Source organism: Syngnathoides biaculeatus, chromosome 13 (assembly GCF_019802595.1).
Source record: "Syngnathoides biaculeatus isolate LvHL_M chromosome 13, ASM1980259v1, whole genome shotgun sequence".
In the NCBI taxonomy this organism is placed as follows: Eukaryota; Metazoa; Chordata; class Actinopteri; order Syngnathiformes; family Syngnathidae; genus Syngnathoides; species Syngnathoides biaculeatus.
In genome coordinates, this window is record NC_084652.1 from 11,305,540 (window position 1) to 11,323,996 (window position 18,457).

The following is an 18,457-nucleotide window of genomic DNA, read 5'->3' on the forward strand; positions in this document are numbered from 1 at the left end:
ATGAATGTGATGCACTGAAAAGAATGAAAATGAAAAACACATTTAATAGTATGTGTGCAAATACTTCACCACTTATAATAAGACTGTTTTATTATGTATCTTTGTATCTAAGACAGAAGAGACAGATATGGAGAGAGAGAGAGAGGGAGAGAGAGATAGAGAGAGAGAGAGAGAGAGAAGAGAGAGAATGCTAAAACAATTTCAAGTGGCACCAGTTAGAATTATTTCTTTGAGAAAAGAAATGGGGTCAGTATTGACCAAAAATATCCCAGTACGACATGAAACAGTAACCTGTTTGACCATCTGTAAGGAACTGCTGCAAACAGGGAAGGAAGATTACTGGAGAAAACTAGAATGCACACAAGTTCATACAAATACCGTCATCATGATCATCAAGACAGTCCAAATTAGTGACATCTATTTTACAGAAGTGACTTAGCCCGTGACTGAGAATAGATGCACACAATGCAAGGACCTAGTGCAATGCAGCCCATTGTCTCTCCTGGTGCTAATTCCCCACCTCACCATGCAGAAGAGTCTGCATTATCTCGGATGGCAGGATAGCTAGGCCCTCTCCCCTCTCCCCTCTCCCATCTCCCCTCTCCTCTGCTCACATATCCCACTACAGTCTATTTCTGTCCACCACAGTGCATCTGACGTCTCTCTCTGCACTAAACACATGAGGCCAGTCAGTCAGTAATGGGCATTCAAGTGAAGATCCCGCCACAAACCCGCACAATGTGATGAATAGTTTATTTTCTCCATTTGACCCGATTATATTTCCCACCTCAATCGATGCGCATGTGATGTTTCTAAATAGTCTGCCAGAAAAATGAGAGTCATTACAATGATGAGATGTTATATATGTGTACAAAAGCAATTAAGTAATGAGACTTGAATGATTATTGGGTGCGAGGGTTGGTGGTAGAGTGTGAAAAGGTCAACGGGGATAAGGAGTGAAGGGTGCGGAGGCGAGAAGGGAGGACAGAGGGGATTATTTACAAAATTCATCTCTGAAATTGCTGAATCACTGGAAGTTGCAAACCATCACTCTTTCTCCTTCCATCTCTTCCTCATCCAAAATCCTCACACTAAGACGCGCAAGTGTGTCCTCGGCGCACCCTGCCATCAGCACACAAGGCAGACAAACAGCACTAAAATATACTCCCTTCCTGAAATATTTGAACAGTGATGAAAATAAAGCGGTAGCATGGTGGTAATGCTGGTAAAGCATTGGCCTCACAGTTCTGAGGACGCAGGTTCGTTCCCAGTCCCGCCTGTGTGGAGTTTGCATGTTCTCCCTGTGCCTGCGTGGGTTTTCTCCGGGCACTCTGGTTTCCTCCCACATTCCAAAAATATGCAACATTAATTGGACACTCTAAATTGCCCCTAGGTGTGATTTGGAGTGCGGCTGTGTGTCTCAATGTGCCCTGCGATTGGCTGGCAACCAGTTCACGGTGTACCCGGCCTCCTGCCCGTTGACAGCTGGGATAGGCTCCAGCACTCCTCGCGACCCTTGTGAGGATAAGCGGCAAAGAAAATGGATGGATGGATGGATGGATGGATGGATGGATGGATGTGCTCAGTTTCAGATTTGGGTTTTACCCGTGTGTACTAATATTTAAACTAACTTAATATGTATACAAATAAGTAAGAAACTAACAAACTACATGCCATTGGGTGACAAACAAAAAATTGCGAATATGGGAGAAGGTGAAAAATCAATCATAGTCATTAGACAAATTTTGGCCAGAGACAGGACAATTTGGAATAATCGTTAATCAGTAACAAGGTAACAAACTGCATGTCAAACACAGGTAGATCAAAGTATATAATAGTTGAGGACAAAAACATTTTGAGAGGACAAAAAGGCTGAATGGACTCATCGGATAGCTCAAATACTGAATTTCAATTTTTTTAAAAACTCATCACAATCTCTGCACTGCTACTTCACAGTCAACATCAGACTCACGCATTACTTCATACATATCAGTTGGTACAGTGGCCCAAATGAAAATGGACACTTCCTAAAGCAAAGTACACAAATAGCAATTTTGTACACCTGAACTGATTTTTTTTAAATATGACAGACTGCACACATGGCGAGAAAAAAAAATCTGCATGTCCGTGACCACAAGCAAAGATAGAACAGAGTCAACATTCATGATTGACGGCCAAGATGGTTTTGCAAGCGGATCATATGGAAAAATCATTCTGAACACACCCCACTCCACAGGATAATGACTCGGGATAATCTTTCACAAACATCCCATAATCAGGCCTTTGATGACTTTCTTCTAATGGTGGGTTAAAATACAAAAATTATATGTAACCTACTTAAGGCAATAGAACTCTGTGATTTATCCAAACAATCAATAAAGCCAGGTAGTCATGATGAAACTATATTATGACTGTATTATAAAGAAAATATTATATAGAAAATCCACACATGCTTTCAAAATAAAGGTTTTGGTGGTTAAAATATTGAATCTTAAAGTATTTCAATGTGTGGCCTCACATGCAGTTATTAATCTTTTTATGACAGGTAAGGTTTTACATGGTGTATAATAATATCAGAGAGGTTTAGTGTTTTAGTTGTCCAATAAGCATTTTTGGGGGGTGAAATTATTCAATTATTTATACATATTAAACATTTGTTACTGGAGAATATTTAAAAACTTACAGGTACTTGTGTGTAGATCTCATACCGGACCCAACATTATTGTGCAGTAACTTGAATTCAGCAAATACACTAGTAGTATTAACTGTGGTTTGACGGAGCAGCATCATCTGGTGGAATATTTTTAGGCTATAAAATGTTAAAACCAGGAAGTAAGAGGGCTGTTGCGACAAGCACGATGGTTCTGAACTTGTCCAGCCAGACAAAAACAAATGTGCTGCATAAACTGGTCTTCAAAAGTAAACAAATAAACAAACAAACAATTATATAAATAGATAAATAAATATGGATAATGAATTTAGGAATATAATAATTTATGCAGAAGAACAGGAACATTTGATTGGGCTCTTAAAAGGCGTAACCATATATGCTAGCCTCACAAAAACCACTGATGACTTAATTTTGAAGATAGCATATTTATAATGCCTGACTGCCCCTTTAGAACGGTGCTATTTCTTATTAGAGGATAGCCTTAGTCAGAGGGCAAAGAAAATGGAGGGGTGGATGAAAAATGTTTGAAGATCAAACACGGGTCCTCAGAACTGTGAGTCCAACACTTTACCGGCTATACTATATACTATTATGTAATACTATACTGTAATTGTGACGTGCTCCTTCTGGTGTGTGGTCTTTGGCCACCTTGGTGCAGTACAATACAGACATACAGAATAACAGAGACGACGGTCACAACTTCACAGTAACTTGCACTAATATTAATGTTTAAAGAAGGTAAAGATAATGAGCCTGTGAATATTGTTTTTATTGTCTGGTTGTATGTGCTGCGCCACCATTTGTGTTCAAATGTTGCTGAAGTCTAGAAAAAGTATACAATACTATTTACTATTATGTAGCACTATACTATACTATAACGAGACATAGACACAATTTGTTGCACAAACAAATATTCCACACATGAACATTAACACAAAACTAACTAGAATTGGATTAGCGTCTAGAAATACTGTACGTGTTGCAGCAATGACACCTCATCCCTGTGAAAGTATCATACTTCCATTCACATTGGGCCCGTGGCTAATAATAGAGATACCTAATCAATGGACACATATGTAGGCACACTAACCTTGGGTCGACTTTAAAATTCTGGAATGAAAACTCTCTGACTGCAAGAGAAAAATGGCATCTCTCAGTGGCTGTGGGTGTTTCACTTTTGTTGATCATGTGTCCACTCGGTAGGAGACAAAGATGGTTGGGGTTTGCTGCTTCATTCCCGTGGAGAACAGACAAGGGAGTTAAGGTCTTTTCTGTAGCTCTGACAACAAGCACAAGAGGAGGTAACCTTGGACAGTAGACAGCTTTGTGTCGATAGAACACTGGCGTGCTCACAAAGTCTTTCAGCTTTGCAGTCAAACAACACTGACTCACACCTTACAGCAATTGCATCTGTAGGCAATTCAACTGAAAAATAGCAGATCAAAATGTTTCAAAACACAGGCCTTCGGTCTTCTACAAGGAAATGTCATCTAATGGACACTTTTTCCTCTTTTTTGAGTCATTAACACCACCACTTAGGTGCAATTCATTTGCATTTCTCTTTTTTCTTAGCGTAGATTTGCCTATAATCTTGAAGGAGTGATTATTTTAAACCATTTATTTAGGTACAACATTTGATTCAGTCATTATTTAGTGACGGTTTTATTTTCATAGATTTAAGCACAGTTTTGATGTTCAACCTGTCTGTAATGTTACAGTCGATTGCAATCCTATTAAATATACCTTTTAGGACTAACACATCGGTTTTATTGTTGATGAACACTGCCCTTATATGTTACTGCATTGAAATAGGTTAACTGTTATGAGGTAGTATGTGGTGTAAAAGATTTGGAAACCACTGATTCCTACAATTCAACGAATCTTTTCTATTTACTGCTGGATGTTTTGTGATTAATTACTGGAAAAAACAAATAGTAATTGACCTTGTTCTCCGACAAATGTTGCTGCTAAATAAGCACCCAAGGCTGCTCTGTGATGCATTTACTCACCTCACCACTCAATACATCAACTCGGGGTTTTTTTTTTTTGGGGGGGGGGGTGTTTTCTTTCCTTTCCTCTCTTCTGGAAATGTGTTCAGGGTGACATCTAGTGGGAGAAATGTTATTCAATCTATGTAATGTGCTAAAAAAAAATTTGGGGGGAATCCAAACCATGACAAAACAAAACATTAGCGAAAGTGCATTCAAGCCTACATAATCAGCTAACTATATTGAGAAATGTGTGGTTGAATGCCATTTGAGTTACGTAAAAAAATGACTATACCGCAGATATATTGTATTAATAATGGCAATTGAACGGGAACCAGCTACTTCATGTGTGTGTGTGTGGGGGGGGGGCACAAGGTATTGTACTTGAAAAAATTTAGTTCGTTTTCTGAGAAACAAGACGTACCAAGCAAAACCAGGGAAATGCTGTCGCACGTCATTTTGCGTCATATCACCGAATGCACTGCGTCTGCGCCTGTAGGGGCATTCTGGGGCTTGTAGTTTTTTAAACAGTTTCCTTATTTAGCCTACATTAGGTGGTGGAATCTGCTCTTCAAAGAAAAACACGTGAAAATATTGATCGGGTAAGGCAAACATCTTATTCTACCATCTCATACCTGAGAAACCCGTCGAGTAGGTTCAACATATGAATGAATTCTTGACCACATGCCTTTGTTTTCCCTTTTTAAAATTGTAGCTGGAGTCTGGGAAGAAAATCACCATTTACATGGCGTTGGTTTTCCTTTTGTTTAGTCCGCTGACTTGTGGAAATGTGGGCGCGACATTCCAATTGTTTTTTTTTTCTGATTGCTTACTCTGTTCAATAATTAAAGACGTCATATGCAATGACGTTTTTCTCCACATTGTCTCGTTTCCATAATGCTACTCATTCCTGTCGACACGTCGACATTTAATTTAGCCGGCTAACGTTAGCCGTGGAAAAGTTAGACATTTATTTGCAGGACAGACTTTGTGTATTATGTACAAATTGTGTAACCCGTGAGAATAAGCAGTGAGCTACGATGGTTAGCATTAGCAGTTAGCTTTTCCCGGTTAATGTTTACATCCGGACTGCTTGCTAAATTGCATGTGTGCAGACCAGTTACCATTCTGGTTTACATTACAGTATTCGCCTATTAAAATATGTTTACATGTGCAACAGTAAAACAGCAGTGAAAACCCCAACATTGTACAGCCCTAGGTGTCACATCAGGTTAGTGGGGTATAAACTGCCAGCACTTTGTGTCATGATCACTAACAAATGTCACTAATGTCTTTTGTGGCTTGCAGGGTTGTGGGACTTTATGGAAACATGTCAAAGAAACGGGGCAGGTAATATCACCCAGCAATTTTAAAAAGCTTTTTGATGCTGAATGATTCTATAGTTTTAATCTGCACTCATTTTGAAAAACAAACAAAAGCATTCATCTTCACATTTTCACCCAAGAACAATTTACAGTAGAGGTGTCACAATAAATTCATTAGTCAATAACTACTTCAGTGATTGATTAGAGATATTGTTTAATGGAAAATTGTCCAATTCCTTCTAATGTTTGCCTCAGCAGTAAATATTTCATTTTTGTAGTCTTTCATGGAAGCAGGATGATTGTTTTATCTCAGTGTTTGGACCACGTCTTTTCCCACCTTGACTTGTGAGCAATGACTTCAGTTACAAGTATGATTTATAAACTTCGGCACTCTAGTATAGTGGGGCGGGGGGAATATTGCTTGAATTCATGATTTATGCTTCCAGACAGTCACTTAGAATGCTCAATTGTGTTTTCTTTCACACTGTGTAAACATCATTCATTCTGCCTGTCACATATTTCACTTTGGTGTCTTTGTTTTTTTGTAGCTGTTTGTACGGCTCCCACAAAGGTGAAAAGTGCAAATAGTTGTCCTATTAAGACGTACATTTTTTTGGGGAATGTGAGATCTGCTAAAAAAAAAAAAAAAAAAGGATAGCTGCTGTGCATGGTGGCCATGTCATTTAAAGGCACAACACACAAATGTGCTACAGAATGTTTGTGTCCACACACAATTTGGGTTAGCTACACTTTTTACCAAACCTCAATGGTTTTTTATTTATTTAATGTAACTTGGGATTTTTTTGAATTTGTGGTTGGCACATCCACGAATCATTGCAGAAATTCTCCGTGGGTGTAATTGTCATCCACAAGTGTTGTGTGATTAGTTGGTGACCAGTCATGGGTGTAACCAGGTTATTCGTGACCCAAATAAAAACAGGCACTACAGAGTAGACGGGGTGTTTTTGATGCAAAACAAAGAATGTCGTAATAACAATGCCAAACATAAGCGAAATCCTAAACATTCGACCCGATCGTGTTCCGACAGGAAGCGCAGCAGCGAAGAGTTAAGCGAGAGCTCGGCATCCACCCTGAGCCCCGACCCAGACAACCTACTGGGCCGCAGAATCCAGCACAACTGGAGGGAGAAGGGCAACGTGACCAAATGGAAGGGCACGGTTCTGGAGCGGCTGACCGTCAACAGCTCCCTGTACATGGTCAAATACGACGGCTTTGACTGCGTCTACGGCATCGAGCTGTTCAAAGATAGTCGCGTGTCCACCCTGCAAGTGTTGGCTGAGAAAGTCGGTGAGTGTCATGATTAAATCCCCCCTGTTTTGTCCTGATTTAGTACTTGTTGCGTCCCTTTCTCACAGGGTGTAGGACTACCTTCCCAGTCCGTGTATATGCTAAATGAAAGGCAAATACTATGTACTGTTGTCATACACGGTTTTATACTAGGGGGTTTACAAGGAGCCTTCAGTTCCGTTTAAAATTGGTTTAAAAGCCCAAATGGAATGAAAATGCAGGGAGTCCTCGGTCTACGACTGAGATCCGTTGCTACAGTAGCGACTTAACTCGAATTTCAACTTAAGTCCGATTCCACCATAAAAGTCAGAATTTACGTCAAAATACTTTGTATAAAAAACAAATAGATTGAAATAAACAAGACAATGTACTTAGCATGACTGCTGAGTGGTGGATGGAGAAGAAGAAGGGGATGCTGCTCTTAGCTATTGCGAAGGAACCTGGTCCTCAATCTTCTCCATCTCGACAAGTATCAAAGAACCTTGTTTTGTGATCATTGGATCCAACAGGAACGGAACCCTTAACAAGCGCTAAAATACGGGCTTTCTTTTTCATAATTGTCACCACGGTCGACCGATTGAAACCTTGGTGGTGATGGTGTCTCTTCATTCTCCAATCTTTTTATGATCTTGAGCTTCGTTTCCATGGTAAAGAAGTTTCTTACGGCTGCAGAAGCATTGCTAAAAGACACAGCTTTCTTATTTCGGGCAATAATGTCGAAAAAGGACACGGACAAGCATTAGCCAGACAAAATGGCGGACGGGGGACAGGCGTTGTAAAGTCAAAAGGTCTTAGGTTGAGACCATCTTAACCCGATGACTCCATGTCCTCACTATGAACACCTCAATCGGCACAAACAGGCTGAATCTGAATAGAATTTTTTTTTTTTTTGGTTTCACGGGTGAAATACACCTTTTGCCATGTTGGTCAACGTAAACTTTCATCGGGAATCAGAATGGAGCCAGGCTGCTCTGTCTTGTCATGTACATCAATTTCGACATAATTAATCAATGGGATGATTGGTAGCCTTTTTTTTTTATAGAATAACATTTGATAGCTCAAGACACAATGGAAAGATCCCCCCCATCCCCACAGTCTGAAATGGTATGACCTGTCATGTATCACATTTTATTAGTGTTTTAGGGTTCTGCTTGTTGTTATTAAATTAAAAACCTATATTATTGTGGAAAGATGTAGATGACATTTTACAGTGGGGTTCTCAAAAGCATTGTACTGGTACTGAAATTTAAAAAAAATGCATGTATGAAAATGTATTAGTTCACATTGACATTTTGCTTTTTGATTTTGACAGATTTTATGTTGCGCCTCAAGGTAACAGGAAAAAAAGATTCTGGACTTGTATTTTTAATGTCATTCATTACACTACAGCACCGATCACCTGATGACATCTCCTGCCTCGTTTTTGTAAGACTGGAGAAAATCACCCAAAAAGTCCTTTGCACTTTTGTTCTCCTATGATTAAGATTCTGTCTCCCACTGACTGCTACTCTCGGTTTTTGTTACCTCGTGCGCGTTGCGGCGTAAAACGAGCTGATGCTTGTTCGTGCTTTGTCAGCCAAGCCGTGCGTCTGAACAGTTTCCAGGTTAGCAGGCTCATTAAGGTGTCGTGTCCTTTTCCGCAGTGAATAATAAGATCAAGGTGCCCCCCGGGGCGGAGGAACTGGTCGGACGGGCAGTGGAACATCTGTTTGAAAAGGAGGACGGTGAGAAAAACGAATGGCGGGGCATGGTGCTGTCCCGGGCCCCCATCATGACCCACTGGTATTACATCACCTATGAGAAGGACCCCGTGCTCTACATGTACCAGCTTTGGGACGATTACAAGGACGGCGATTTACGTGTTCTCCCTGAATCAGGTAGCGTACTCTGTGTACGTGCAACCATTTGGGCCCGGTTCTTAAAAACTCGGTTATAATTTTCAGTAGACTTTACCGACAGTTGACTTAAACGATACTGCTATCTTGTCCTCCAACAGGCTGGTAAGGTGACGTTAAAGTTAACACACCCCTGGGCTGCCGCTAACATTTTAACAGTGTTGTTAACTCTCATTTGTGTTCGTGGATAAATATTCACACAAAAAAACTTGGTGTGTATCATGTCAAGACATGGGACATTAAAAGTTGGGAAAATAACTTAGATTTCATAGATTTTTCAATAAACAAGATATGACTATGATCTCTTTGGACGCTCTTGCATAATAAAGTCAAACAAATATTGGGCGTACATAAATATTGTTTCTGTATGAAGGGCCCATAAAATGTCTATTTTTCCTTGTTCACGCTAACTGGAATAACAGCCTAAAATTTGATTCAATTAGATAAAAAAGATATAACGTTGGCCTCACAGTTCTGAGGTCCCGGGTTCGATCCCGGCCCCGCCTGTGTGGAGTTTGCGTGTTCTCCCCGTGCCTTTGTGGGTTTTCTCTCGGCACTCCGGTTTCATCCCAGATCCCAAAAACATGCAACATGAATTGGACACTCTAAATTGCCCCTAGATATGATTGTGAGTCTGGCTGTTTGAATCGATGTGCCCTGCGATTGGCTGGCGACCAGTTAAGGGTGTACCCCGCCTCCTGCCCGTTGACAGTTGGGATAGACTCCAGCACTCCCTGTGTCTCTTGTGAGGATAATTGGCTAAAAAAATGAATGGATGGGTGATTTATGTCCCACAATGAAGTCAGTTTTTCACTAAGAACTAATGACACAATCATATTTCATTCATAACACTGGTAAAATATCAGCTGTGAATTTCTTTAAAAAAAAAAAAATTGTGTTCACTGGATCAACATTGATGATGCATTTTACATAAATATCTGGAGAAGTCATAGCAAAGAATAATGCTGAGTAAAGAGATGAGTTTGTTTTTCAAACAATGCTGATCAAAATAAACGTGTTATGATAACTATTGCTTGATATGAAGCATAAATCCAATGAATATTCCATAAAGTCTGAAGTAGTTGTAGGTGATTCCCCTTATCTGTATTCAATCTTAGGTACGAAACAGAGTTGTACATTTTTGGAATGTTAATATCAGTACACTCATACATCCAGCCATCCATTTACTTCGCCTCATATCCTCACAAGGGTCGCGGTGAGTGCTGGAGCCTATGCCAGCTGACAACGAGCAGGAGGCGGGGGACACCCTGAACCGGTTGCCAGCCAATCGCAGGGCAGATGGAGACAAACAGCCGCACTCACAATCACACCTAGGGGCAATTTAGAGTGTCCAATTAATGTTGCATGTTTTTGGGATGTGGGAGGAAACCGGACTGCCCATAGAAAACCCACACGGGTACAGGGAGAACATGCAAACTCCATATAAGAGGGATTGAACACGGATCCTCAGAACTGCGAGGCCAATGCTTTACCAGCTGATCTCCACTGTTCCGCCTCAGTACATTCAGTGAATTTCATCTCAGTATGATATCTATTATTATCACCGTAGACACCCCATAATCATTCCTGTAGACAAGCAGACAATGTACAAAACAATAATACGTTTATGGTTGTTTATTCATGCAGGAAAGTTGCTCACAATGTTTCGCTAAACCGGAAGTCAACAGAATGAGGGATTGTCAAGGAACGATCCTTTTTTTGAATAATGCATATTTAACGGTCAGTTAGCTAACGGAGGGTTAATAATTGAACTGGTGGTTGGGCGTGAACAAGTTGTTCAAATAACCAAATTTTGAACCGCCTGGGCCTGATGTTCTTATAATATGTTTTCCAATTTCGCCACGACATTACTGCCATCCACAGGCCGCAGATATTTGCGCTCCTAAATGCTCGAGTTGATTCATTCATGATCTCGTCTTCCTCCGCAGAGAACAAACACCTGCTTCCGGCCGACAGGAAGCCGGGGGAGGAGCCGGAGAGCCTCGTGGGTAAACAGGTGGAGTACGTCACGGATAACGGCCTGAAGAGGACGGGCCTGGTCATCTACCAGGTCCCCGCCAAGCCCACGGTGTACTACATCAAATACGACGACGACGTCCACATCCACGTCTACGATCTGGTTAAAACCACCTAGGACTAGTACTGACTGTCCCAGCCGTCTTTGACTCAGCCGGTCGTTACCGTTTAAAGTGTTAGCGACTCACCCCGCCCTCAACCGCCCTCAAGCTGGAAGGAAACGCTGCCGAGGGCGATAACCTTTAATTTCCTGGCCTCACATCATTCGCGTTATCAATTTTGAAAATGATTTAGCAATGATTAGGTTATCTTCAATGTAAATAAACCAGTTGTACAGCCCAGCCGGTGACGGAGCTGTTAACTTCTTCTAATAGCGTGCAAAATTCAACTTTATATTCGTTTGATTTTATTTTATTTTATTTTTTTCTTGTGTGTGAAGACATCCAGTAATTTAAAATAATCTGCTCTCTTACATCTTCACGCATTGTAATCGTACTTCATACGAAATATATCTGGCTGTCCTGTTGTGCTTTACGTGCTTTACCGGGTAATGTGACCATCAAAAGTCCGACTCTTTTCAGTGATGTGACGATTTGTCCATCACAGTGAACTCAAACTATTTCAGTTGAATTGTATTGATATTGATTGTGTCACAGATTTATTCCAGATAAAAAAAAAAAAGGAGAAAACAACAACGGTGTATTATATTTTTGTTCTATTGTGTAAACTGCAAGTTTTCTACTTTAATAATATATCAGATCTACTAATGTTTGTTCAGTTGCTTCGACGGTGTTTGTGTTCCACGCATATTTACGTTCAATTTAGCGACCGATGTTTTTCATTTCAAAGCCGACACTATTTGCTGAAGCTAATTTGTGCAATATGGCCTCAAAATATTAATTGTACCTTGAAATATTGTTCTGTACATATTTAATTGAATCGTTTTTATGAATCTAATCAAACATGTTTGAAAATCGGTTTTCCTTCAATGTGATTCTTTCACAAGTTACTAATGTATATTTTTTTTATGATTGGAAACCTACCCACTTTTTACTAGTTTTCATGTTCACGTTTGGGAGAGCTTGGGTACATCTTGGACTGCTTGCCAGTCGATCGCAGGGGACCTACAGACAACGATTCTTCAATTAACATCTAGCATGCAGGTTTTTGGGAGGAGAGCTTGGTTTCAAACCGAAATGATCCAGACTGTGATGGGGACTTGGTCCACCATGTTTTGGGAGGACAATCTACCATTCCAGAATCAACTGTGATATTACCACTATGTCCATCTAATATACGTGCAGGCGTCCGTCTGAAAACACAAATATCAGTCGCACGGAGGAGCAGAAAGAAAAGGCTTTTAAAGATCAACAATGGAATCCGGTTTCATCCTCTCTAGATTGTGATTGTCTGCGCTAAATGTCACTCCAGTCCATTTAGTATCGATGTAATATTGCAATCCTCAGTGGGACAGAAGACAGGAATACTGAAAAATGATTGAATATGACTTCGGTTTGCTAAATGCAATATATGTGTAGTTTGGTCCTTTGTAGTCCGTTTCAAAATGTGCAATTCTGTACTGCAAAAAAGATATCCAATACATTTTTTAAGCGTGCACCAACATATTGGGATCAACCCCAATCATCTATCCATTCTTCCATTTTCTTTAACGCTTATCCTCACAAGGGTCACGGGGAGTGCTGGAGCCTATCCCAGCTGTCAACGGGCAGGAGGCGGGGGGCACCCTGAACTGGTTGCCAGCCAATCGCAGGGCACATCGGGACAAACAGCCGCACTCACAGTCACACCTATCAGCAATTTAGAGTGTCCAATTAATGTTGCATGTTTTTGGGATATGGGAAGAAACCGGAGTGTCCGGAGGAAACCTACGGGGAGAACATGCAAACTCCACACAGGCGGGTCCGGGATCGAACAGAACTGTGAACCCAATGCTTTACCCGCTGATCCACCGTGCTGTCCCAACCCAAATCAATACTGCCTAATATAAAAGTAGTGCTTTAGTGCCACCCTGTGGCTTCTTGGTCCCAAGGAACTATGTTGAAGTGAGGGGAGGGCTTCTATTGGTCAGGCCCAAATCCTGTTAAGTAATTAAAAATGAGTCTGATGTTAAACATTTGCTCGTATTCCCTAAAATGTCTTAGTGTGTGAAAGGCAAAAGGTAAGTTTGTCGTAAAAAAAAAAAAATGAGCATAAAATGCCATTGCACATATTTTTAGACAAAAATATGTTTTAGCTAAACTTATGGACGAGCCTTGTGAATAGGGTTTGATTGTGTTACACAATTTGCTAAATACAGTTATGTAACGTATTCACAATTATGGGAGATGACTGTATATGTGGCATTACACCCCAAGTGATCGCGTTTCGGATGCATGCTTGTTTAAGTGGCATTTTCCAGATAAAAAGCTAGTATTAATATTTTTGCTCGCAAGTCGAAGCGGGTAAGTGAGACGGCACCTGACACCTAGCGGATATGTTCCAGAGGTGAGTGTCTGTGGACACATGCAAGCGATTCGGCCTCTGTCTCGCATACACAGTAACCTTCAGAAGTGACCTGGACTTACTGTGTCTGCACCGCTGAGGGTGAGGACCCCCTCATATCAGCCAGCGCCCGGTATCCACCCCAGAGTGTATGAATTGGACCGAGCGAGCAGGCCTGTGAATATTGCAAAATTGTCTTTCTACATGCTTTGCTGCACCATTTGTGTGAAAATATCCTTTTCTTAAAAGGCTCTCACTAGCCCGTCTCTGGTCTTTCTCATTATGGATGCTCGCGGATTTAAGGCAAATATATGTGCTTGTTTTAAATACACATTGTGTAGTTGTCATTGTTTGTACTGTAAATGAAACTGTAAATTGCCGCCATAGAGTGCGCTCATTGCAGGTTTATCCTGTCAAGGCACCACTTTATAGATGTTTATATATTTTAGACAAATGTTTAGTGTTGTCTGTCCTCTTGAACACTTTAAAATTTTTGTTTTTTTCTATTTAGGTAAGAAATGTCTTCCTCGTAGTAGAGAAATACTAAAGTCGAGGGCCTCTTGTGTGTGGTAAAAGTCCTTTTGCTTCGTTACAAAACACACTAAATGTGTTCTTTTTCAAAGGTTTTTGTCAGACACTCACAACTGAACTTTTTATGCATGTTGGGTTTTTTTTTTCAGTTGATAGTAGATGATTGCCGTAAAAAACCTTGAAACTTACCAGTCATTCTTATTGGACAATGAACTGATGTGCTTGACTCTTTTGTGTTGCTTAGCAACATAAGCCAGTCACTGGTTTTATGTATTTAAAAAAAAAAAATCAACATGTCCCCAATCCAGAGACTGAGATGGTGAATCTTGAATGAGATGGAGCCATGGTTTGTTTTTAATTAAAACGTAGCAAGTTTTTCTGAAAATAAACACCAGCGCTTGTTTATTTAATCTATACATACTGTCCGTTTATGGCAATCTCACTCATATACTATGTGGACAAATCAAAATGGTCTTTACTTTATGTAGAGCTCTTGAAAATCATGTAAAGGTGTAACACGTTGCTAATGAGCCGGGCTTGACTTTTCTGTTCCAACAGAATGTATGTATGCCAAAGGGGTGGGGTGGTGGGAATGGGGGGTGGGTATCAGGTCACTCATGCGGGTATCCTGGTAACAGCTGAATAAAAAGCCATTTTTTTTCACGTTTTTATTGACAGCTTCAACGTACGCTCCTCAGCCTAGCTTGCCATAGTCATTTGCTACTATACATTGCTTGTATCAGATTATCTACTATATGACATATCTAATTATTTTTTGCCAGTTTCTATGTTTGCCTCACAGTTAAGAGGACTTATGTTTGAATCTGTGTGGGGTTTTTTGACATCCAACATTCCAAAAACATGCATGTTGGATTAATAGAGAGCTCTTAATTGACCGTAGGTGTGAATGGTTGTTTGTCTGTCTGTGCCCTGTGATTGTCTGGAAACCAGTCCGAGGTGTCCAAAAGACATCCAAAATATAAATCTTGAATATATAAATCAAAGGGCAGCACGGTGAATCAGCTGGAAAGCGTTGGCCTCACAGTTCTGAGGTCCCGGGTTCGATCCCAGCCCCGCCTGTGTGAAGTTTGCATGTTCTCCCCGTGCTGCGTGGGTTTTCTCCGGGCACTCCGGTTTGCTCCCACATCCCAAAAACATGCAACAGCACTCTAGATTGCCCCGAGGTGTGATTGTGAGTGTGGCTGTTTGTCTCGATGTACCCTGCGATTGGCTGGCAACCAGTTCAGGGTGTACCCTGCCCCCTGCCCGATGACAGCTAGCTAACCCTTGTGCGGCTAAGCGGCGAAGAAAATGGATGGATGGATTGATATATAAATCAAATACATAGATGTTACAACGTGCTAATTCAGTGGTGCCACTAGACACATATGACCCAATGCTGCTGCAACACATGTAGACCAACGATCTCACAATACTCATATATTCTTTATCGTCCGTGAAAATTGACTAATATTATGGAAGCTCACTAGATCACAAAAAATTCCTTATTTGTCTGTATGACTGTATTATGCCACAGCCCGGTGGCCAAGCCAGGCCCACCAGAAAGAGAAGTGCAACAAATTGGAATGAGGCACTAAATCATGATGCACAAACTATTTAATTATTTACATTCCATTTGCTCATCTTTTTTTACACCGTGAAACGTGTACAGAGTGTTTTCCTTATCCCCCCAAAAAACGAGGGAATCCTAGAAAAGATTAGTAGCATTCCCTTTAATTTTTATGCCAAAAGATGATTTGAGCTATGAGTGCTTTGACTTACAAGCGTGGTTACCGAACAAATTCAACTTTTATCTCAAGGCACCCTTATAATTCTATCTAATTCTGATACAACGGGTTCACATAACTTACACTACCAGGCTTTAAAAGTTCAGGTGCTGCTAATGTTTTATTAGCACTCAGTACTCACTTTGATTAATATTATACTGTAATCATTCATACATGTGTTGAAAGACAGGCAATTATGGCAGCATATTACAATCCCCAGGACCCAAACATAGGGAAATATATCATGTAGCGCCATAACATCAACATATACTATGGGGTAAATAAGCTAATGATTAAAACACACAAAAGACAAGACGCTATGAAAAATGTGTGTGAGAAAGATATTCATCACAAAATGGTTGCCCTACTTTATTTCGACCCAACAGAAAAGCCTGACTTGGGAAGCCTCAAATACCAATGTACAAACGCTACTCCAGTGAAGTTGCAACATTATGTAAAAAAAAAAAAAAAAAATGGACCCATTACTCATTTTAATACACAATTTAAAAAAAAAAGACATTTAATGTTTAAACTGATCCTTTTCCCCCCCCAAAGAGTCTAATGATAAATTTAATGACTGTAAAATGTTTTTTGTTTGTTTGTTTGTTTTCATTTAAAGCTCTTTTGACACTAAGTCAGCGTTTTGGAACTAAAGACGCAATTTTTTTACATTTTCTCAGCCGAATTGTTTCCCATTCTTGCTCGATGGAGAACTTAAGTTGCTCAACAGTTTGGGGTCTCTGTTGCCATATTTTGCACTTTGTAATGTGCCACACATTATTAATAGGAGATAAGTCTGGATCGCAGGCATGCCAGTCAAGAGATAAATAAAAATGTTGTTGTTTTTTTTATTACAAAGCTGCATTCTTGTAACATGCATAATATAGCTTGGCATTGCCTTGCTGAAATAGGCAGGCATGTCCTGTAAAAAGACATTGCTTGGATGGCAGCACCTGCTGTACCTGGGTGTACCTTTCAGCATTTATGGTGCCTTCACAGATGTGCAAGTTCCTTTCATGTTGGCACTGAACCTCGCTCCATCCTGGCTTGTCAAGGATTGAGTCTTTCGTGGATGCTTTTTTATTTACTTCCGATCCCGGCGCCACTTGTTGACATCGGTTTCCTGTGTGGGTTTTCTCCAGGTACTTTGGTTTTCTCCCAAACCCAAAAAACATGTATGGTAGGTAAAAATAAGACTCTAAATTGCATGGAGGTGCAAATGCCCTGGGTCTGGTTGGTGACCATTTCAGGGTCTACCCTGCCTCTCTCCCAGAGAGCTTAGATAGGCTCCAGCACACCTGTGACCCTAATGAGGATAAGTAGTGTGGAAATTGGAAGGGGTGGATTGATTTGCAAATCACCATATTCTGTTTTTATTTAGATTTTACACAATGTCCCGTTTCACACACATTCTTTTCTATATTGATTTAGCAGCTCAATTTTGAACTTTCTGTCCATTTGGTCGGAAATTGTTCATTCTCTTAATTGGGCCGATAATGATCGTTTACTACAGGTGTGTCTTTTTTGTTCATCGATTTATGCCAGCCATGTGTTATATAGTGACAGGCACGACAATTAAATGTTTTTAGAAGCAACAATTTACCTCTGTATCCACACGTCACGGTGAGAATTTGTATCGATTTACACCAAATGACGTGTCTTTGTTCATCTATCAATGGCGGCGACGTACGGTGGCAGGAAAAATGATTAACTGTTTGTCTTCGAGACGGAAGAAGATGCAATTTTCCTGTTTATCCATCTGTTGCCAATTATATATGACATAATAGCTTTGTGTTCAACTAAACAGGCGCACATTTCACACTATGTATATTTGTGAATATATTGAGATGAGATGATTATTTTATCAACTTGATTACTTGTGATATTACTGTAAAGTGGCGGCACGGTGGATCGGTTGGTTAAGCGTTGGCCTCACAGTTCTGAGGACCCCGGTTCAATCCCGGCCCCGCCTGTGTGGCGTTTGCAATGTTAATTGGACACTCTAAATTGCCCCTAGGTGTGACCGTGACTGTTTTATATCTCTAAGTGCCCTGCGATTGGTTGGCAACCAGTTCAGGGTGTACCCTGCCTCCTGCCCGTTGACAACCGGAATAGGCTCCAGCACTCCCCGTGACCCTCTTGAGGATAAGCGACAAAGAAAATGGATGCATGTATTCTTGTAAAGTATTAATAAGACCGGGGAAGTCTACAACCTATTGCTTTTTTTTTTTTTTGGAAGCTATTGCTTTAACTTAGGTTTTTATGAATGTTTTACTGTTTAAATGTTTGGGGATTCAAAAATGAACAAGACAAAAATATATATATTGCAAAAATCTTTTCATCGGACAGCAACTATAGCGCAAACAAGTTCAACGAGGTCTTAAAAATCAGTCAGGTTGTTCTTCTAAGAATG

At 40.4% G+C, this 18,457-nt stretch overlaps 1 protein-coding gene and 1 long non-coding RNA gene across 4 annotated transcripts; one reads left to right on the forward strand and one right to left on the reverse strand.

The window, feature by feature from the left end:
- Positions 1-1,017: 1,017 nt before the first annotated feature.
- On the reverse strand, positions 1,018-4,080 carry LOC133510548 (uncharacterized). Its single transcript, XR_009797640.1, has 3 exons — positions 3,978-4,080; positions 3,762-3,900; positions 1,018-1,122 (listed from the first exon to the last, which is right to left on the reverse strand). It is a non-coding gene; the product is annotated as an uncharacterized LOC133510548 (long non-coding RNA).
- Positions 4,081-5,146: 1,066 nt separating this feature from the next.
- LOC133511315 (spindlin-Z-like) lies at positions 5,147-12,201 on the forward strand. 3 transcript variants are annotated; one of them, XM_061840112.1, is made up of 6 exons: positions 5,150-5,261; positions 5,840-5,890; positions 5,968-6,009; positions 7,033-7,292; positions 8,936-9,169; positions 11,137-12,201. In XM_061840112.1, the coding sequence occupies exons 3-6, from the start codon at positions 5,990-5,992 to the stop codon at positions 11,340-11,342; spliced, it is 720 nt and encodes a 239-aa protein (XP_061696096.1). In that variant the 5' UTR covers positions 5,150-5,261; positions 5,840-5,890; positions 5,968-5,989; the 3' UTR covers positions 11,343-12,201. The 3 variants fall into 3 exon arrangements, with proteins under 3 accessions (XP_061696097.1, XP_061696096.1, XP_061696098.1); XM_061840114.1 differs by lacking the exon at positions 5,150-5,261 and adding an exon at positions 5,289-5,310; XM_061840113.1 differs by lacking the exon at positions 5,840-5,890 and having other exon boundaries at positions 5,147-5,261.
- Positions 12,202-18,457: the final 6,256 nt, after the last annotated feature.

Excerpts from the sequence above, each read along its gene's own strand:
- LOC133511315 (XM_061840113.1), top strand. The coding sequence starts at position 5,990 with ATGTCAAAGAAACGGGGCAG. Across the intron at positions 6,010-7,032 it reads ATGTCAAAGAAACGGGGCAG|GAAGCGCAGCAGCGAAGAGT; the intron begins GTAATATCACCC and ends GTGTTCCGACAG. Across the intron at positions 7,293-8,935 it reads AGTGTTGGCTGAGAAAGTCG|TGAATAATAAGATCAAGGTG; the intron begins GTGAGTGTCATG and ends CCTTTTCCGCAG.